The 21,200-nt window shown below is 58.2% G+C and overlaps 2 protein-coding genes and 1 long non-coding RNA gene across 3 annotated transcripts; all 3 read left to right on the top strand.

The window, feature by feature from the left end:
* The first annotated feature begins 747 nt into the window (after positions 1–747).
* Positions 748–3,517, top strand: LOC139801235 (uncharacterized). Its single transcript, XM_071755270.1, has 7 exons — positions 748–836; positions 1,161–1,267; positions 1,482–1,567; positions 1,763–1,843; positions 2,520–2,770; positions 2,862–2,999; positions 3,312–3,517. The coding sequence occupies exons 1-7, from the start codon at positions 748–750 to the stop codon at positions 3,466–3,468; spliced, it is 909 nt and encodes a 302-aa protein (XP_071611371.1). The 3' UTR covers positions 3,469–3,517.
* A 103-nt stretch (positions 3,518–3,620) lies between these two features.
* LOC139800918 (uncharacterized) lies at positions 3,621–6,561 on the top strand. The gene is made up of 8 exons (XM_071754542.1): positions 3,621–3,874; positions 4,165–4,347; positions 4,584–4,739; positions 5,041–5,142; positions 5,328–5,430; positions 5,748–5,810; positions 6,050–6,227; positions 6,313–6,561. The coding sequence occupies exons 1-7, from the start codon at positions 3,872–3,874 to the stop codon at positions 6,181–6,183; spliced, it is 744 nt and encodes a 247-aa protein (XP_071610643.1). The 5' UTR covers positions 3,621–3,871; the 3' UTR covers positions 6,184–6,227; positions 6,313–6,561.
* A 2,529-nt stretch (positions 6,562–9,090) lies between these two features.
* Positions 9,091–11,642, top strand: LOC139801281 (uncharacterized). Its single transcript, XR_011728125.1, has 2 exons — positions 9,091–9,187; positions 10,244–11,642. It is a non-coding gene; the product is annotated as an uncharacterized lncRNA (long non-coding RNA).
* Positions 11,643–21,200: the final 9,558 nt, after the last annotated feature.

The following is a 21,200-nucleotide window of genomic DNA, read 5'->3' as shown; positions in this document are numbered from 1 at the left end:
AAGCTCTATTTCTCAGTTTATGTTGTATTTATTGATAATTCTGTCAAAATCAGACTAGCCTGGTTTATACAGAGCATAACACAGGATTTTAATGATTTTGCAAAATAAACAGATTTACTTTCACAGAAAAGCTCACCTTAGCTGAGGCTTTAAATAGGAAGGCAATTCAGAAGGACTGGCTACAACCTCAACTTGTGAGGGGAAAAAATGAGGGATTTTTTTTGAGACATGATGGACGAGAATGCCACCCTCTGGGAAATTCCTGTATTTACTTGATGTTAGTTCTAAAATACGGTAGGCAAACTTCCATTTTGATTGGAGCAGGATCACTCATGTCCAAAAAGTAGGTAAAAAGCTGAGGACAGCTGACTTAGGATGTTTGAACAGTGCTTGAATGTTTGAAGCAAGAGCTGCTGCCCTGGCCACGGGACTGCGGGGACTGCATCCCCTCCTTTTATGCCATCTCCTCCCAAGGCTGAGACACCTCTTCTACACCTTCCCCCCAGAGAGCTTGTGCGTGCAGCCCCCCGGGTGCCTGTGTTGTCATAGTTGGGTGTGGATGTTCCAGTACCTGCCTGCACACACCTGGCCCGGGTGCCGGGTGACAATGGGACCCCTTTGTTACATCATTGGTGACACCCCCGGGCCCCGGGTACCTTCCTAGTGCCGGGGTGGCCCTGGCTCAGTGTCCAAGAGGACAGCGATCAGGCCAGACAGAAGCAGAGATCTACCTAGGAGCCCTGAGCCATGTCTGGTCTTTTTGTGTCTCGTGAGAGCCGCCGTGGTTCCCAAGGGGACCACGGCAATTCCCAGGGGCTGCTCCGTCCCCAAGAGAGGTAAGAGCCAGGGGCTGGGGCTGGGGCTGGGGCTGGGGCTGGGTGGGCACCGTGGGGTCAAATGTGAGGGGTCGTGAAAGGCCTTTGTGGTTTGTCCATCGGGAGCTTCTGCCCAGCCCCTGAGGGCTGTGGTTCTTCACAGGCTGCCCATGAGCCTCCATCCCCAGGAGATTCACTGCCCCGTGCAGAGCCCGTCCCAGACATCTCCCTGCCCCCACGCAGCCCCCTTGGCCCCACGGGCTCTCCCCGCAGGCCGTGCAGCCTTGGGGCCAGCAGCACTGCCACCCCCATGCCCACCCCCCGTGGCCTCTCCTCCTTCCGCAGGACTGAGCAGAGGTCCAGGAGCCGTCTCCGGCTGGCCTGGGTGGAGGATGAGGTGGAAGAGGTCAGTCTCCCCATCCCAGAGAAGGAGGTCCAGCTGATGGAGACAGGTGAGTGAGGGGCGTTTGGCTGCTTTGCTGTGCTCCTGCACGGCAGCGGCTGCTGGGCACGTCCCCGGCCTCTTCCGTGCCAGTCCCCTCTTTGGGTCCCCCGGCCCAGGGCTGGCTCTGTCCTCGGGAGCTGGCACGGGGCTGGGTGCCGGGTAGGGCCCTTCAGTTACTCCTGCCAGCACCTTCAGCTCACCCTCCTCCCTTGCTTTGTTAGATTCCAGTCCTGATGCCACCATCCTTTGGTATTCAGTGGAAAGGGGCCAGGAGATGAGCGCGGATGTTCTAGAAGAGTTAGGAGAGGTACCTACAGAGACTGTCACCTGCCTTGTGCCTGCTCCAGCTGCCCCCACGCTCAAAGATGCCTTCCCAGACAGCTGCCCTCTGGGCAAAGCTGGGGAAAAAGGCAAAAAAAAAAAAAAAAAAAAAAAAAAGACAGCAGAGTCCTGTGCATACGAGGGATCAACAAACAAGCCCCATAATCTTCTCTTGTTGCAGGCGAAGGACAAGGACTGTCTGAGAGATCTGATAGTCAACCTTTGCCCCTCCACCCTCATGAGCCTGCAGGATGTCTCGCAGGTCTGGCATTTTCAGAGCAGGTCACAGTTTCCCCCGTGCAAACCCCCCAGGGAGGTTTCTCCCCCAAAGCCCTCTGCACCCTGAGGGGTACAGAGGCATAGAAAGGAGCAGAGGCTGCAGTGGGAAGGGGCTCTGGCCACCTCCTGGCCATGGCAGATGGGTGTGGGGATTCTTCCCTGAGGCTGCTGGGAGGGACCCCTCCCTGTGTGTGGCATCTGAGGGGATGGTTGCAGCCCAGTGGCAGCACCATCCTCCCCTCTGTTCCCTGCAGACAGAAAAAATCTTGAGGTGCATCCACAGAAACGTGGAGGAAGTGTGCACCGAACCAGGGCAGTTCCTCCTGAGATCCGTGCTTGGTCTGCTGAGCGAGTGCTGCCCTGAGGAAACAGTTCGGACCCTGCTGAGGATCAGTCCCTCCTGTGACAAGTATGAGCCCCAAGAGCCCTGGGGACTTGCTCCATAGCCCAGGCACAGCACAGTGGCCAAGGCAGCCCTGCTAACAGAGTGTTCTGGCTTGCAGCGCTGCGCTGGCCATGTGGGAGATGCTGCTGTCCCTGCCCAGCACTTCAGAGACAATTCTTGACAGGCTGTTCGGTGTGATCCAGGGCTGGAGAACAAAATGTGCTATCCCATCTGTGAGTGACCAGAGCAGCTCTTGCTCACGACTTCAAGGCAGGGCAACGATGGCTCGACGTGCAGCCCTGGGGCTTTGGCAGTGCCCCAGCAGCTTCCTTGCACTGAGAGCTGTCCCCGTGTCTTTCCGCAGGCAAGCCAGGTCCTGTACAGGCTCAGCCAGCGGCCCCGCTGCCAGGGGATCCTGGAAGCGCTCTTCCCCAGGCTCCTCATGAGCTTGATCTACAAGCTTTCCCTGGCTGCAGTGATGCTGGAGCAGGAGCAGCCTGACTCTGATCAACCCGTCCCTTTGGGGTGCGCCATCCCCTTCCCCTGCCGTTCCTTCCCCTGGGCCCTCGGCCAGGGCCCCTGCTCTGTGTGTAACCGGACCTTGCTCTGCACACAGGCTGGCAGTGGAGGGCATTAAAGTTCTGCTGCACGCTGCTGGCTGTCAAGGGCACATCGAGAACATCCAGAAGGAGGGCGGCTGGGACATGATGCTGCAAGCAGAGACCCTCGAGAGAGGAATCAGTTTGCTGGCCAGGTGAGAGCCCTTTGTAGCCAGCAGTGCCTCGGCAGCCCCATCCCCGGGGGCAGAGAAGTCCCCAGGCACCCAGGCCCCGGGCTGCAGCCGCAGCGCTGGCCAGGGAGCGATCCGAATGGCAAGGGGCGCCCCTTGCCTGGGGAGAGAGCAGGGCGCAGTCAGCAGCAAGTGCTGTGGAGGCTGTGGCTGGGGGCAAAGGCGTGTCCTGGCCTGGGCTGTCCTGGCTGGGCTGGGCAGGGCAATCCCAGCAAGGCTTTGCCTGCCCTGCTCACTGCCAGCACTGCTTTTCTTGCCCTGCCCTGCCCTGCCCAGAGAGCTGAGGAAGAGCCCGGCTGAGCAGCAAGCCTTCATGTTCCAGCACATGAAGGAGATTCTTACTCACAGGAGGGAATGGCAGATGAACTTTGCCATGACTTTCTATACTGAGGTAAGCCTGGTGGGCAGCAGTGCCTCTGCCAGGTGCTCCTGAAGCCGTCCCTCTGGCACAGGCGGCTGCCGCCGGGTGGGATGACAGTCCCTGGAGCTGGGACAGAGGGCTCTGCTGCCAGTCAGGCCCTGGGGCCTCCATCCATCCCTTCCTGCTGGGGCAGTGCTCAGCACCCCTGCGTGTCCACAGGCAGGGCTGCCCCCCGGAGGGGCTGTGTCAGCCCCCAGGCCCCGAGCTGGCAGTGGTAGCCAGGAGCTGCAGAGTGCCAGGGTCCTGCAGCTCTGCCCGTCTCTCACCGCTGTTGTTCTTTCAGCTTCTGGGCTGCCAGGGCCTCGGAAAGGATCCGAGTGACGTGCGCCTCCTCTGCTCCTACCTGAGCCACGGCAGGCAGACAGTCCGTCTGCGGGCACTCGGGGGCTTGGTGGCGCTCTCAGGAGATCCGCGGATGGTGAGCGAGGCGTAGTCAGGCGGAGCCGCCTTGGCAGCCTGGGGCTGGGGCAGGGGTAACGCGCTGGCTTGGGCCTGGCTGAGAGGAAGGAGGTGGCTGCCAGCAGAGAGAGGGGTGGCTGAGCAGGGGCCACAGAGCCTTTGCTCTCCTTGCTCTCTCCTTCATCCCCATCGGCACGCGCAGCGCCTGCCGGGAAGCTGGGTGGGAGGCTGGTGCTCAGCACGTGGGGCGTTTGTGCCAGGCTGCTCCTCCACTGCTCCACCCTCTCAGAAATTCTCTGTTTCCTCCAGGCAAGAGAAATGCGGGGCAGCTCTCTGCTGGAGAGCATCCTGACGTGCCTGAAGGATCCATCCACAGACGTCAGGATGAAGGCCTTGCTCTTCTTCCGGACCATGATGGGTCAGCTGAAGAGGAAAGAGGCCAGCCCCATCGCTCTGCTGCTGGTGGAGAAGCTCCCAGCCCTCTTTGGTGATGTAAGGCTGATGTGGGAGCCTGACCCCGTCGAGGGGCATGGGGCAGGGACAGCTGCCCTCCAGCCCAGCCCCGCTGGCAGCACTTGGGCAGGGCTGCTGCCCTCCTCACGCCCCTGGGCTCTGCTGGGAGGGCTGCTGGGCTCTGCACCCAGCACGGCTTCTCCTTGGCCTCAGCCTCTAGAGTTACACTTTGCTGCAGTCACGCTCTCTTCCTTCCTTCCTTCCCTTCCCACCAGGAGTCCAGCCAGGTTCAAGAGCTCTCCCTCCGCCTCTTTGAAGACACGCTGAAGGCTGCGGTGCGGAGAGACAAGGCAGAGATGAAGGACGCGACACGCCGGGTCGCGCTCTCGCTCTTCCTGCACATGAATGCTGAGAGCAGGAGTATGGCTGAGGTAGAGAGTTGAAAGCTGAGCACCTGCTTTGCCCTTCCTTCCCTCTGCCCCAGCCCTGGCAGCAACAGCTCATCAGCTCTTGCCCATTTCTCTTGTGCTGGCTGTGAGAGTGCTATAGCTGAGGTGGTGGCTGCCTCGTGTCCCTGCCTCGGGCACTGAAGCCCAGGCATTCAGGCTCTGTCCCCAGCTGCCTCTTCCCATAAGTAGCTGGGGACAGCTGGCAGCCTTGCCAAGAGGAGGGGGAGGACAGGTCTCCTTCTCTGAGCTGTGGTGCCAGCTCCCACCTGCTGCTGTTTTGCAGGCCTCTGGCAAAGGCCTCCTCATCTGTGCCAAGTTCCTGGGCTGGAGGAAGCTGAAGAGGGTTATTAAGAAGAAGAGGACCTGGCTGATTGGAGAGACTTTGGTGAGGACAACCCCCAGGTGCCAGGGCCTGGGCTGGACAAGGGATGCCCCATGTGCCCAGGGTGTGGCTGTGCCTGGGGGGGAAGGGGTGGGATGGGCAGAGGGACTGCTCTGGCACACGCAGGGAGGGGCGGGGGGGGAAACGGTCTGTGCCAGCCCCATGACATGACCTCGGGCACTCTCCAGCTGAAGCAGGAGAGGAGCAGGGTGGAAGACTACCTGTACTTCAGCCTGCCCTACCTGTGGGACTCTCAGACCAGCGTGAGATTGGAGGCCATCAGGTTCATGGGTGAGCCACAGCCCCCGGGGACCCTCTTCTGGCAGCCCGGCTCCAGCCCGCGGCGCTGCCCTGGCAGGCAGGAGCAGCCCTGTGGCTGTCCCGGGCAGGGCCCTGGCCTCCGGCTGCCCCCTCTGCCCTGGCCTGGCCTGGCCTGGCCAGGCCTTGGTGGCCGCCTGGCTCAGTGTCAGCAGCGCCCTCGGGGACTTGCCCGGGGCCATCCCTGCGGAGTGCTGGGCAGGAGGGCGTGCGGCCGAGCTGGCCGGGCCGGGGGGCTGTGCTGCCGCAGTGCTGGGGAGGGGGAGGTCTGACGGGAGCTCTGTGCACAGGGACTGCTGCGCAGCACCTGGGGAGGAATCCATCCCAACGGACGATGGAGGTTGTGTGGGATGGTGAGTAGGGTCAGAGGGGTGCTGGTGGGGCAGGGGAGAGAGCCTGGGCAGGGTGCTGCCATTTCTGGCTCTGCTGCAGGGAAAGGAGGGAGAAGCTGTGACTGTCCCATCCCTGTTCCTCCCAGTCAGGGAAAGAGAGGGATGGGGCTTGCATAGAAGGGTCTGTGCAGACAGCAGGGTTTCACCACCGCTCGCCTTCTCTCTTTCTTTCTGTCTGTCTGTCTGTCTGTCTGCTGCAGCCCTCAAGCGCTGTGACGATGACCTTGATGCCTCAGTCAGGTCCCTAGCAGGTCAGACCTTGCGCATCCTGCAGACTGTGAGGGAGCTGGAGAGATCAAGACGGTCCTTCCGAGGCCTGTGCTTCTCCTGCTGATGAGATGGGTCAAGGACAATCTTGCTGCCCCCGTCTTCCTGACGGTACTGTCACCACTGCCCCATCATGGCCCCGAGAACACTCCTGTCCCCTAGCTCTCCCACTTAAACCTCCCTAATGTCATCCCAGGTGGAGGAAGTGGCTGTGCTGGGGTGAAGGTCCTGGTGGGATGATGATCCCCAAGCCTGCAGAGCACACAGCATTTGTCCTGGCCTCTCCTGCTACCTGCACATCAGCTTAGCCCTGTGAGTGCCCTGGCCCCAGCTTGCTGGACAGCCAGGTTACCCTTCTTTAGGGTGGTGCTGCAAGGAGGCACAGGGCAGAAGGGAGTCAGGGTTTAACTCAGCAGAGCTCTTATAAACCCCAGCACTGCTTTGTCTTCAGGGCTTTGTTTGGCAGCTGCAGGAAGAAGGCAGAGTGTAAAATGGAGGGCGTTCCACCTGGAATGATGAGCCTCGTCACCAAGCACACCTCCACGGGGCCAGCCCTGGTCACAGCCGAGGGTGAGGATGAACATTTGCTCCTCGCAGCAGTCCTGCTCAGTGTCATGGGCATCATCAGCTGGTGCTGAGTTCTTACAGCCCACGTACAGGTGAGGAATTGCATCAGCAGCCGGAGACTCCCAGCTGATTCCAACTCTCCCAAGAGAGTGAGAAGCAGCTGCTGCATTCCTCTTCTGTCACTTCCAGGAGGTCACCAGGGTGTCTGCAGAGTTTTTGACCTCTCCCACAGAGACCTAGAGCAGCTCGAGTCACGCGGCTGAGCGCACGCCCAAACAAGATACCCTCTTGGAGGCTTGTTTGGATTCATCACGAGCTGCCCGAGAGGCTACAGGAGGCTCCAGCCTTGCTGGGCAGGGCCCGTGTCACCGTGTGGGCCCAGGCAGCTTGGGACAGCTGGGCAGGGCAGAGCTGAGCCAGAGCTGCTCTCCTTGTCTCCTCAGAGCAGCGGGACGTGCAGCCTCCTGGCCTCTGGCATAGCTTCCAATAGGTCGAAGAGGTCCCCAAATAAAACGTGGCGTTTGGAAAGCACAGCATGTGGTGAAATCTGTTGTATGGGACCTGGGCTCTGATCCTGGGACCGATGGGTGATCCTGGGCGCTCAGCGCATCACAGAATCCTAGGAGTTTTTCGGGCTCCATTTTCTCACCTCTCTGGTGATTGTAAATGCAGAACACTCTGCATCCCTGCAGTGTCACGGTCAGGCTGTTCAGCGGCAGCTTCCCTCCGAGACATCTGGGGAAAAAGGAAACCTGTCTGTGGTTTGATTCTCATGTAGTCTGCCTCTGAGCGGTGCTGTGGAGCTCCAGCTTTGTGTGCAGTTCTGGGTTGTGCCCTGCAGAGGAAGAAGAGGAAGTGTTGCTGCCCAGCTCGTCTCTGTGCAGCCCCTGAGGACGCAGTGTCCTGGCTGAGTCCCCTCCGTGTCAGAGCCCCGTGTCCAGCCCCGGCCGTGAGCAGCCGGGCCGGGCACTCGGGCTGATGCCCTGCAGCTGGGCAGGGGCCGTGTCCTGGGGGTGGGGATGGGAAACTCCTGGGGCGGGGGGCACAAAAGCTGCCGTGAGCACAGCCCCTCCCGGGTTTCCGTTCCTCTTAGCAAACAGCAGCTCCTCTGTGCGGGGCTGGGGAAGCGAGGCGGTTGTAGCCGGTTGTCGGTCTGCAGCTCTTTGGGCGATTCCTCTGGATTCCTGGTTTCCGGGAGATTCTTCCGGCGGGGAGCGCAGGAGCGTCTCGCGGGGCAGGTGCAGCGGGGGCGAGGCCCCGATGGAACGGGCAGGAGGGCGGCCGGAGCTCGGTACCGCCCGGCCCAGGATCCGCAGGCCCTTCGGTAGCGGGCAGGGGGCGACAGTCGCTTTCGGACGATCGAGGCGATGGTCGATCACCGCTGTGCTTAGGGATGGAGACCCAGCGCCGTCACCCCTGGCCTGGGGGAGGCGGAGGGGCCACCCCCGGCAGGGAGCGCCGGGGAGCCCGGAGCAGAAGAGACCGCTTCGCCCTCGTGTGGGGGGAGAGCGTGGGTAGGAGAGTGAGAGTATTGTCAACATCTCCGGTGCCCTGCCTGGCTTTGTGTTAGGCACCATCCTTGTGAGCAGGGCTGGCTCTTTGCCCTTTTGTTGGATTTTTTTCCCTGTTCCATGTGGTGAGGGAATCAAGCGTGTAAGGGAGGTGAGAGCTGCTTTCTGCACAGCAGTGGGATAAATTGAGCTGTCTGGGCACAGGGGTCACCCTCTGACCTGCTGGTCACCCTCTGAGAAGCTGTCAGCTTCTCCAGCCCAGTTCCATTTGAGTTTTTTCTCTAGAGAGAAGAGCTGCAGGAGGGGCACATGCCAGCACACAGCTTTCAAGCTGCCATCACAGACCCCTCCCCTACTGACTGTTGCCACCAGGTGCCCCAGACCTGCCCAGAAGAAAACTCCCCATCAATTCCACGTGAAAGAACAAGGAGTGGTTTTTATTCTGGCTTTGGTGCTCCTTACTTAGCAGAAGATGCAAAGTGCCCCAAGGTGGGCAGGAGATGTCCTGAATAGTGCCCCCCAGGAGGCAAAGCCCTGCCCAGTGTTGTTGGGACACCAAGGTGACAGCCAAGTCTTGTTTGAACCTTGCTGCTGAACACTGCCAGGGAGCGTTTGGGGATGTCTGAGCACAAGTTTTGATTGGAAAAAAAACCGAGAGGAGCGGGCGGGGAGAGGCGGTGACCCATGGGGCTGCGGGGCGGGCCCGGATCGCAAGGAGGGGCCGGGATTGGTGGGAGCGGCCAGGAGCCCAGGGGGGAAAGGGGCGCGGGGGATTGGCTGGGCCGGGGATGCTGCTGGTGGCGATTGGCTGTGGCTGCGGGAGGGGCGGGGCCGGGGCCTATATATAGGCGGTGCAGGCGGTTGCAGCGGCAACAGCGCTTTTGTTACCTCCCCCCCAGGCCCTGCTGGGGCGGGCGGGAGCGGGGCCCTTCCTGCGTGCCGCTTCTCACTGTCCCCGAGCCTCGGGGGTCCCGGGAGCTCCTTCGGACTGAGGTATGTCCGGGATCTGAAGAGCGGCGGGGGGTCGCGGGCGGGCGGAACCGGGAGGCGAGCGGCCGCTCTTCAGTGCGACGCTGGGGGCGTGTGTCTGCGGTGGTTTTTCCAGAAACTTTTTTTAGGGGTGTGAGGGGAAGTGAAGCGGAGGAGTCATGGGTGGAGGCGAGATGGAAAGCGGGACTCGTCAGGAGAACGGCCAGGAGGGCGGCTGGAGATCGGTGACGCTTCGGGATGGTCCGCAGTGGCTTCAAGGGTTGCGGGCGGTGGTCGACCATCGCTTTCGAAGGGTTGTAGGCGAGGGCTGATCAGCGCTCTGGGTAGAACTCCTACCGAGTCTGCCGGTCCTGGACGAGGGAGCAGCGGAGGGTCCAGCCCTGCTGGGAGCGTCCGAGAGCCCGAAGCAGGAGCGAGCGCTTGCCCGTTCCGGGAGCATAGGGAAGGAAGCGGGTGAGAAGCTGTTGTGGGAGTTGTTTTGGGGGGATGGGGGCAGGTGGTGGGTAGGAGCGCGAGAGCATTGCCAACATCTTTGGTGCCTTGTCTTGCTTTGTGTTTGGCACAATCCTTGTAAGCAAGGGCTCTTTGCCCTATTGTTGGGTATTTTTTCACTGCTCTGTTGGTGAGGCTGCCTGGAGAGGGGAGTGAGAGTGTAAGGGCTTTGAGAGCTGTTTTCTACACAGTGGGGGAGAAATGGAGCTGTCTGGCCATAGGGGTTCACCCTGTGACCCACTGGTCACTGAGAAGCTGTCAGCTTCTCCAGCCCAGTTCCATTGGAGTCTCTGCTCTAAAGAGAACTGCAGGAGAGGCACATGCCAGCACACAGCTTTCAAGCTGCCATCACAGACCCCTCCCTCCTGGCTGTTGCCACCAGGTGCCCCCCAAACCTGCTCAGAAGAAAAGTCCGCATTTGTCTGCCTTTGTCCCATTTGCTTTGCAGCTCTCAAGCAGACTTTTGGGATGCCCTTAGCTGTCCTCTCACACAGATTCTGGGGCTTTCCCAGTATTTTGGTCCTTGCCTTAGGAAAGACCAAAGCCTTTGAACTGTTGTCTTTGCAGGACCTGATGGTGGGTATGAAGAAGTCTCCAGGGAAGAAAAGCTCCTCCCAAAAGGCCGGGACCAGCCGTGAATCTCAGCAGGGCAGAGGATCTGCACTCAGCAGAGCCAGCCAGAGGGTCTAGCAGGGCAGATCCTCTGTACCTGCCACCATCAGACACAGGTCTCATCAGGGCAGAGCCTCTGCACTCAGCAGACCCAGCCGTGGATCTCAGCAGGGCAGAGCCTCTGCTCCAGGCAGCACCGGCCAGACAGCACAGCAGACATTCCTTCGGGTGGACTCCTGGGGCCAATGGCGGAAGGTCCAACAGTTCCTGCGGAGTGGCACCCTTAGAGATGCCATAACTGGCCAGCCACTCCTGCCGAGGGGCACCTTTAGAGCTGCCCCCACTGGGCAGCCACTCCTGCAGAGGGGCTTCTTTGGAGCACCCAGCATTGGCCAGCAGCCCCAGAGGAGCAGCTCCGTCAGACCTGCCAGCACCGGCCAGCAGTCCTGGGCCAGCGCACGGGAGGCATCTTCAGGCTGGCCAAGCTCCAGCTGGCCAGGCAGGTTCAGCCCGGCCTCCTCTGTTTCCTGAAGGGAACGGGACTGCCTGCTCCAGAGAGAGCCACCTCACCACGTGCTGGACACCTGGCAAGGAGACAACAGCAGAGGGGGGCACAGCTTTGGCCCTTCTGCCTCTTCCCAGGGGAACAGCAGGGACTGCTTTATGTGCAGAAGGGAACGTCGCTGGCTGCTCCACATAGAACCACACCACCACGTGTGGCACGCCAGGCAACAAGACAGAAGCAGAGGGGAGCACAGCTTTGGCCCTTCTGCCTCTTTCCAGGACAGCAGTGCCAGGCAGAGGTTCCGGAGCAGATCCCCACTGCAGGGCACCGATTTCCACCCCTTATCTCCACACCGGGTCAGCACTCCACGGGATCAGGCACCCCCAAGGGATCAGGAAGCTCTGGTGCCTGCCAACAGCAGCTCCTTGAGGGCTCCACCACCCAACGCTGCTCGGGCGACCTCACCCAGGAAGAGGGAGCGGGGCAGGTCCCTGCAGCGGGGCTACGATCGTCGAAGACCCTCCGTTGATTTCAGGGACTCTGCTGGCAAGAGGAGGAGGAATTTATCAGCCGAGCCCAAGAAAACAGACAAAAGCCCCAAGGGGCAGCAGCGGTGATGTGTGTTGGGCCTTGGAGAACAGGCACGACGCTTCAACAGCACTCGGCCATCAGGCCAGGGGGCCAGCTGTCCCACTGACAAGTCTCCAGTGTTGAAGTGTCTGGCAGCCTGTTGGCAGGAGCCACTTTGTGCCCCCAGTCACCTGCCCACCAGTCACCATGTGGGCACGTGGCAGCTTGGATGAGTAAGGAGCACCAAAGCCAGAATAAAAACCACTCCTTGTTCTTTCACGTGGAATTGATGGGGAGTTTTCTTCTGGGCAGGTTTGGGGGGCACCTGGTGGCAACAGCCAGGAGGGAGGGGTCTGTGATGGCAGCTTGAAAGCTGTGTGCTGGCATGTGCCCCTCCTGCAGCTCTTGTCTTTAGAGGAGAGACTCAAATGGAACTGGGCTGGAGGAGCTGACAGGCGGCAGGACTGAAAGGGGCTGCACGGCCAGGCCCAGAGCATGGTGTTCACTGTAACCCTATAAGGGGAGAGAGGATTGGGAGAAAAAATCCCATCATGGAGAAAAGCAATGGCACAGGCTGTTTATTTAGAGTATCTTTGCTTGTTGCTTTTGAGTTTATAAAAATACTCAACGCTCTCAATAAAACCTGCAATGAAAAAGGAACCAGGTGCACAAGGATGGGCACGTTTCAAGCCCCAGTCTTTATTCTAGAGCCACACAAACCGCAGCTGACTCCCTCTGTGCACACTGCCTCTTGTTCCCTGAGCCCTCCCTAGAAATGGCACTTCCAGGCAGCTCAAAAAGCCCCATGGCTGCAAAAAAAGAGGCCAGGGCTCTGCTGCAGCCCGCGGGCAAAAGGGATGCACCGCCCACAGCCCCGAGTGATGGGGACACGGGAGGGGGCAGCGCCCGCCCCACCAAACCTTGACTGCCTTTCTGCGCACTTTATTGTACTTTAGTCACTGTTCTACACGGTGTGTTTAATGATTCCAGAGAACAAGAACCCTGAACTCAAGCGCTGCCTAAAGCGTTCCCGGCCCCGCACAACCCCGCTCCCGGAACCACAGCACCAACTCCGGCTGCTCCCCACTTCACCCATATATAGGGCTCGGCCCCGCCCCTCTCGCCGCCACAGCCAATCGCCACCCGCAGCATCCCCGACCCAGCCAATCCCGTTCGCCCGTTCCCTCCTCCTCCTGTCCTTTCCGACCAATCCCGGCCCCTCATTGCGATCCGGCCCCGCCCCGCAGCCCCATGGGTCACCACCTCTCCCCGGGACGCCGACGGAGCCCCAGCCCGAGCCCTCCCCACGCCGCTCGCAGACCCCCGCAGGCCGTGGTGGATCCCCCCGACCTGACCGCTCCGAGGCCACCGTGGACCCTCCCGCCCCCCGGCACCGACCCCCGCCCGCCTTCCAGCCCCTTTCCCAGCAGGGTCCCGCTGCTCCCTCCTTCCACTCAGGTTCCCGCTCTCCCCCTCAAACGGGTGAACGCTGCTGGGGCACCTTCACGCCCAAGCTGCTTCCACCCACCCCTGCCGGGAAAACTTGAAGAAAAGGGTGAAAACCCTGTGCTTTCTGCTGGCTGTTTCAAGCGCTCGAAATACGCTTTCTCATAGGGACACAACGTTTCTCTGTTGTGTATTTTTTTTTTTTTTAGATGCTATTTCATTTGCTGTTATAATTATTCTTTATTTAAAGCAACCCCAGAAGCCACTTCTTGGGAAAGCAGAGAGGGAGAATCAACTTGATTTCTGTAGGAGCTAAAAGTCTAAATTGGCAGATGGAGGGCAGTTTGTGATAATAAAGAGAAAAACGCTGTGAGCTCTTTCACAACCGAGTGTCACAGCTGCAGAGAAACACTGCATGGGGGCCGTTCCCAGGACAGAGCCAGCTCTTGGCCTTCCCTTTCACCAGGATATCAGGCCTTCCAGCACCCCGTGCCGGATCCGTCCAGCAGCTGCAGGAAGCGCAGTGGATCGTGGGAACCGGCCTGAGGACAGAGGCTGAGCCGCCCCCGGAGCCAAGAGCATCCCCCCAGCAGCACCCTGACTCTGCTCTGCTGGGAGAGGGGGCACAAACAAAGAGTGAGGAGCTGTGTGCACAGAACACATGACACCAACGTCGTGGGTGGATGTATCCCATGCCTGTGGGCCTGCGACTTTGCCCCACGTATCCCTCACTAAAATGAGGGTGCCCAGCAACCATCTCTTCAGCTCACTTCCCTGCTCTGCTGTTGCTCCCACCAGCTCTATCCCCTGCCTGAGAGCACTGCATGAAGCTGAGCAAAGGGACATGTTATCACAGACCAGCTGAAATGTCTTAGAATCATAGAATCATAGAATTGGCTGGGTTGGAAGGGACCTCAGAGATCATCAAGTCCAACCCTTGATCCACTACTGCTGCAGTTCCCAGCCCATGGCACTGAGTGCCACATCCAGTCTCTTTAAATATCTCCAGGGATGGAGAATCCACCCCTTCCCTGGGCAGCCCATTCCAATGTCTGATCACCCTCTCCATAAAGAAATCCTTTCTAATGTCCAACCTAAACCTCCCCTGGCACAACTTAAGACCATGCCCTCTTGTCTTGCTGAGAGTTGCCTGGGAAAAGAGCCCAACCCCCCCCTGGCTCCAACCTCCTTTCAGGGAGTTGTAGAGAGTGATGAGGTCTCCCCTGAGCCTCCTCTTCTCCAGACTGAACACCCCCAGCTCCCTCAGCCCTTCCTCATAGGATCTGTGCTGGAGTCCCTTCACTAGCCCAGTTTCCTCCTTTGGACCTGCTCCAGCACCTCAATCTCCTTCCTGAGCTGAGGGGCCCAGAACTGGTCACAGGACTCGAGGTTTGGCCTCACCAGTGCTGAGTCTTATGTGCCTTTGAATGGTTTCCTCCTTTTTATTTAGTGAGGAGCCTCTTCTGAGCACTAAAACCTTGATAAAGGCCCTAAAGTGCCTTTCTGGGCTCTGGCAGCATTTCACAGAATCTCAGAATGTCAGGAGTTGGAAGGGACCTCTGAAGATCATCAAGTCCAGCCCCCCTCCCAGAGCCAGAACAAACTGGGGCAAGTCACTCAGAAATGCAACCAGATGGGTCTTGAAAGTCTCCAGAGAAAGTGACTCCACAACCTGTCTGAGGAGCCTGTCCCAGGGTTCTCTAACGCTTACAGGAAAGAAACTCTTCCTCATGTTGAAGTGGAACTTCCTGTGCTTTATCACTAATCCATTGCCCCTCGTCCTATGAGAAGAGGTTGTCCTTTTCGTCCTGCCATCCAGCCCTCATATATCTATACACATTAATTAGATCCCTTCTGAGTCTTCTCCAGACTAAAAAGCCCCAGGTCTCTTAGCCCTTTTTCATAAGGCAGGTTTTCCAGCCCCTTGATCATCCTCGTAGCCCTCCACTGTACCCTCTCAAGTAAATCCTTGCCCTCTTGAGCAGAGAAGCCCAGAACTGGATGCAGTCAGCGTTTTAAAAACTACTTGCCAAGCTCTGCCCCATGCCTCTATGTTTTTTTTTTTAGGGGATATTCAGCTTGGCCATGATCTCCTGTCTGCTTTTCTGGGTGCATTTCCAGCTGTTTTCTCTTATAGCAGAGCTGGATGTCTGCAGGGAGTGGGCATTATTCAGGACAGGAGCATAGGATTGCTTGGAAGCCAAAGGGAACAGCAAAAAGAGGGTGAAGCAAAAGCAAAATACTGACAGGGTTTTTCTGTAGTCCACCCATGGGACGGTGCTTTATGAGGGGCCCCTTCTGGCTCCACCATGCCTGGGCCCCTGGTAGCTTTACTGCAAGCCTGCTCTCCTCCATGGGGTGGATCTCTAAGTGCCTGGGGGGGTTGTTCTTTTGCACTGCTCCCTGTCTGCTCCCTGTTTCCTGTGTAATAAGGGTGTTGAAACTGGGCTGCAATGGAGTGAATCCAGGCATGAGAGTGATGCTGAGGGGCTGCACCCCTCTGTCCCACCATTGGAGAGGAATAGTGCAGGGTGAGGGGCCCCTAGAACCAAACTCTGCCTCATCTTCACCCTACAGCTACCCTGCTCCCTCTGCACCCCAGCTCCACACAGCCCAGTGTCACTTATCACCCTCACTATTACCTCATCTTTTGTCCTTCCCTTGGTCCTCTGTCCCCAACATTCCCATACTGATTGCATTTTCCTCCATTTTTTGGTGTTTGTATCAACTCCTGTGTGATCCTCCTGTGGTCACAGGTGGCAGATGTGGACCAGGAAGGTTTCTGGTTGCTGGAAAGTGACACTGGGAACAGTGGCATTCCTCACTGCTGCTGGCAGTGAACACAGAAAGATTGATGCATTTAAAGCCCACCTGCTAACCCTCAAATATATTTTTCAGTGTTTTAGTGCAGAACTAGGTTATTATTCTTCTCACCAGCCTCTTTCATTCCACCCGACAGTGAACTCATGCTGGGGAAGGACACGGTACCACATCATCTGTGTTACCCTGTAACCTGTGTTCTGGTCTTGTGTTCTCCACCTCATCCTGGAGATGCTTGCTGGCACCATCGGGCACTGCACTGGTGGAGGCACAGCAGAGGTTTCCTTCCAGCAGGACGGTTGGGGTCACTCTTTCCCAGCCGACGGTGTTATCCTGAGCACGAGTTACCCTTTCTGATACCATGAGCTCTGAGCACTGGGTCCTGTTACCGATGCTCCAGATGGGATTTAAAGCTCTCAGGACCATGTTCTCTGTGTGAATGCAAGCTCAGCCATACCTTTGATTTTAAGTAGCATGGGAATAAAGTTTTTATGCGGCCTCAGAAGCTCAGTAAATTAGTTTTCATGTTCCCTCGTCTTCTCTGGGTCTGGATCGAGGAAGGGAGCTGGGATCTGTTCATCATCTGTCTGCTCCTGGCTGTCAGCAGTGGGGAGGGACTGATGAGGCTTAAGCTCACAGTGTCATTTCCAGGTCTGGCATGTGGCCTCACACTCTGGCCATGGTTACAGTCACCACAGCTCCGTTTGTGGCACCCCAAAACCACTTCAGTCCCGGGCACGGGCTGGGCACAGTGATGCCTGCACCCTGTTGGTCTCCCCGTGGGGGGAGCTCATCCCATGCTTAGTTTTTCCTTCTTCTGGCCTTACGATTTCTCCCAAAAGGTCCGGTGGAAAATACAATTTTGAAGCAGTGAAAAAAGACGCAGCAAACCTGCGACCTTCCCTGTGCTGCTGCTGCGGTGGGTGGGTCTGTACAGTGGGCAGAGCAAGACCCCCACCCCAGACCAGGGTAAAGCCCTCAGGCTTTTCCCCAGAGGCGAGGGGCTGGGGGGGCCGGGCCGGAGCACGCTCAGGGGGTCTGACCACACTGCTGTCCCGTGTGAATGCAGCCTCCCCCGGCCTGCCCAGGGCAAGAGCCACCACATGGGAATGTCCTGTCGTGGTGGAGGAGGTGGGGGGGACGCTGGGAGAAATGCGGGGGTGGGAGGGAAAGGCGGTGGGAACCAACCACGCCGTGCTGGGGGTCTGCGAGGATAAATGCAGTGGCGAGGAGAGAGCCCAGCTGGCCATGCAATGAGCCAAGCGTGCCAGGACCATGTGTGGCTCCTGATGTGGGTGGGTGGCAAAGCCTTGCCAGGAAGCCTTGGAGCACCTGATGGAGGCTGGTGCGAGAAACAGATCCTCTCGGCTCCCCTGAGCAAAATCTGTCAGGGTTTAACACTGGCCTGGCAATTAAACCAAATGCCAGATGCTGTCTGTTAATCCCCCTCCCCTCCCTGATAAAGGAAGGAGAGAGAATAAGGGAGAGAGACTGACGGGTTGGAAACTGAACTACACAGCTTTAATGGAACAGTAATGATAAATAGGAAAGATTAATAAGTATATACAAATATACAGGAAAATTGATCCCAGGTTCCTCCCCCCCTTCTCCCAATAACTCTCACGTCACCACAGAGGCTTCAGGGCAGCCCTGGGAAAGTCCAGGCTGGACTCCTGGAGTCAGCAGCAGTTGGGAGCTGGAGGCAGGAACACACAGATCCAGGCTGGCATGGATCAGGACCACAAGCATAAGAGTGGACAGAATCCTCCTAGGATGCTGAAGCAAACAGGGAGAGGCAAAGAGGGGAAGCAGAAAGGGTGCTTTGCAGCTCCAGGGTGGTGGCTCTGTGGTGGTGGGCAGTACTGCCACTCACAGGATGTGCCCAGCTGCAAGGAGCCAGCCCCATCCTGGCACCAGAAGGGAGCTGTGAGAAGATTATTTGCTTTATTAACAGCATGGATGGGGGGGTTCCATTTGCTGAGCTTGGGGGCTGGCCAGGCCTTGTGACACCTTTACACCATGTCACAGGGCAAATGGCAAAGTCCTGGGCCTCTCTAGACAGCCAAATCACGTTGGTGCTAGCAGTAGGCTCCTTCCGGACTCCCTGGATTTGTTCCTCGAGCAGGGGCATCTCTGAACGGTGCTCCTTTGGGAGGTGATGCTGGCAGGGAGCCTTTCACACTGCTCTTTATATGTTTCACTGCATTCCCTGTTGTGCCAACACAGGAAATCCCTTCCCTTGGCTTTTCCTGTGCACCCCTGGGTCAGGTTGGGTGATGCTGTTGCAGTGCTTATCCTGCCTCTTTTCCCTCTACCCTGTCTCTGCATCTCCCTTCTTACCTGTACACTTGGGGCTTCTGCAGGTGACCTGCTGGTCTCTTTGAGCCAAGCAAAATAATTTTGTGCTTCTTTTCTTTGCCATGTTATTCATTAACCTGGTTAGTCATGTAACCATAGAACTGGAATAAATATTATTTAAACCAGTGAACCTGAGATTCTTCTCACTCCTTCCAGCTCCAAGGTACCGTGGCTCCATGGAGGGGGAAGTTCCCAACACTGGCTGCCCCAGGGAGAGCTGAAATGCAGAGGGCAGCAAAGGATATGCAGGATGTGAAGGAGCCCTGCCTCAAACTCTTAGGGGCTGAGAGTATTCCCAAAGCCAGGGCTTCGTTTGGGGTGGAACAGAGTCAGCTTTTGTGGCTGTGCCCACACCCGTGGCTGCTGCAGGTGCCAGTCCTGACCCGTGCCGGTGCTGCCGCTCTTCCTTCTGCTTCGCCGAACAGCAGCTGGCCCGAGATTGAGCCTGTTTAATTCAGCAAGTCATAAATTCATAATGCTTATTTACCACGCAGGGCCATAAATATTTGATAGCGACCACTGGCCTGCTGCGGCACAGCTCCTGGAGGGAAAGGGGGTGGCTGGGGGGAGTGCTGGTGCTTGGGCTGGCACAGAGCAAGGCTGCCTGGGCTAGCGTGGCTCTGCTGAGATGGGGCTGGAGAGATGTGGGCCCCTCCTTCAGCCCTGCAAACCTGCCAGGGGTGGGATGAAACTGCCATGGATCTGTGGAGAGATGTGTGGGGGCCGGGCCAGCAGCTGGAGGCTGTCAGGGCGAGGAAGGAATGGAACAGGGAGCTGGAGCTTGGAGGGGGGAACCCAGTGATTAGTGACAAAGGGTGAAATGTGGAGATCTTGGGGAGGGACTTGGTTGTCCCCAGGGTGTCCCAGGGATGATCACAGGGGGGGAGGGCTGCCCTGTATGTGCCACTTGGTGGTGGCTCTTCTGGGCAGCGGTTCAGTGACGAGCGCTGTGAACTCAGGAGGCCCCTTGACCCCCGGCCTCGGTGCAATAACTGACAGTGGGGAGGGACCCTGGTGTTCGTGGAGGGGTAGGGAGGAAGGAAACCTTCTCCCCATGAGCTGGCCAGACTTCAAGCAGAAGGCACGGGTGGGGGAGTTTAGCTGCTCAAAGGCAATATTTCGCAGTACACTCCAAAGGAGCCTCTTCCTGCTTGTGGATCTTGAGCCTTTTGCGCATCGTAGGCAAAAGCTGTTACAGTCAGTGGCCTCCTCTCCGCTCCTCCCTGCTCTGTGCTGGGAGTGCCATGGCATGTCTTGCTTGCTCTTTTGGAAGATGCTGCTCTCCCTGGCCTTCCAGGTATGGGCTGTACCCCTGCAAGCTTTGGGCTCCCCCATGAGCTCTCCCAGATTCCCACTGAAGGGCTGCAGCGGAGGGGGGGCTCGGCAACTGGTGGAGCGTGATAGGATGTGACGGGTCCAGCCGGGCATGCGGCTGCAGGTCGACATCACGGGGGGGGATGAGGCAGCTCAGAGGTGTCCCAGTGGGTCGGTGCCTTCCCCTGCATTACTCCTCAAGCACTGTGTCAGGGTCGGTGCCTTCCCCTGCATTACTCCTCAAGCACTGTGTCATGCAGCTGATAAGGTGGCCCTCAGCCACCGAGGCTGCTGTGGCACCCTCTCACTGAGTGGTTCACCACTCTGCCCTGAGACAAGCCAGGACAGCTTGTGACAGGTCTCCCCTTTTACGGTAGCTTTTATCTGTCCCTGGGGAATGTGGCCCCAGTGCTGGTTCAGCCGGTGGCAGCACAGATGAGTGCTACCCCAAACTTTCCCATTAGCTGCCTACATCCCTGCTCTACCAGCTCCTGGACCTGCTGCTGCAACACCAGGGGGATGTAGCAGGAATTAAAGCCCCTTCCCAGCATATTGGGGTCCTGCCCTGTACTGGTAGCTCTGGGAGAAAAGAGGGTATGTGTCTGGTGGTGGCTTGCAGCTCTGTGCCAGACTGGGGACAGCTGAGTGTCAGCTGGGTGTTGCACCTCAAACTCCTTTCCTCTGCCCCAGGGGCTCCCCCAGCTTGCACCTGAGCTTTTCAGCCAGGATGTGACTCCACGTGCTCCCCTGATCTCTGCAACACCAGCATCAGTGGAGCTGCTATTGGGGGCTGCAGCTTAGGGGATTTGGGAGCATGGCAGACATGGGCAGCCCTGGTTTAATTTACAGTTGACAAATGTTTATGGGACCCATGCTAGGGTCTGTACTTCACTGTCTTTGTGGTCAGCTTCCTCCTGTTACAGCCTGGGAAGCACCAGATTGCTGTGAGCTGGTGCCAGGAGAGGGGTTTCCCAGGATGTCCTCTGTATGTCCTCTGTACCGAACACTTTCACCTTCTCCCTACAGTGATCCCGAAACGTGAGGTGACACTGTAGGAACACAGTGACCACACTGCATGGAGGGGATGAAAAGCATGGGGTCAACTGGGAGGAACTAGGAAGATGGGGTCTGGCTGGGTGTTTGCTGGCAGTGATGTAGGTTGGTCGGTTTGTTTCACGTGTGGGAACTAAGCCTTGGTGCTGTCACATCACTGGGAGCAGAGTGGGAAAACACTAGACACCTCCAAGAGTGGTGTTGTCCTTGGTCACTGCCCCAGCCAGCTGGTTTTGGGCTCTCCAGGAGCTCTGACATGCCAGATATCTCTGCAGGCAGGGATGGGTGCTCCCAGTGGATCTCCAGCAGCATTGCTGCCCCACCACACTGTGGCCACTGCAGTTACAGGAGGGCTGCTGGGTGAAGAGCTCAGTCAGCCATCTCCCGGCCCTCCTCTGGGTGCCCGTTTGTCTGAAATATTTATTAATGTTCTCCACAGGAGACAACGAATTGCTCTAAAACTCTCTAAATATTTCATCCCCTGCCCTGCCAATGGTTCTGCTGAAGCTGGTGACATCCCTGGGCTTAGATCCCTCTGAGAAAAAAAAAAAAACCGAACAGGGATGCTAGATTTGCCCCAAACCAGCCCACTCACTGGGGCTGTGACACCGGCCTGACCCAGCATGCAGCCACCTTCTCCTCCTCATCTCCCTGCTGGCTCCGTAACACCTCCCAAACACAGTGTCTCCTGCCCATGCTGTTCCCACCAGCAACTACTGGTGTTAAAGGATCTGGCAGATGAACACAGCCGTTACACCAGGAGTGGCTTGGGGCAGCTCCGGGTGCTGCTCAGGTTCGGTTGGGGTGCAGTGGGTGGTGGGGTGCAGGCACTGGAGTTCTTGGGGT

This window comes from Heliangelus exortis, chromosome 11 (assembly GCF_036169615.1).
Source record: "Heliangelus exortis chromosome 11, bHelExo1.hap1, whole genome shotgun sequence".
NCBI classification, from domain to species: Eukaryota; Metazoa; Chordata; class Aves; order Apodiformes; family Trochilidae; genus Heliangelus; species Heliangelus exortis.
This window is presented reverse-complemented; position numbering and strand designations above follow the sequence as displayed.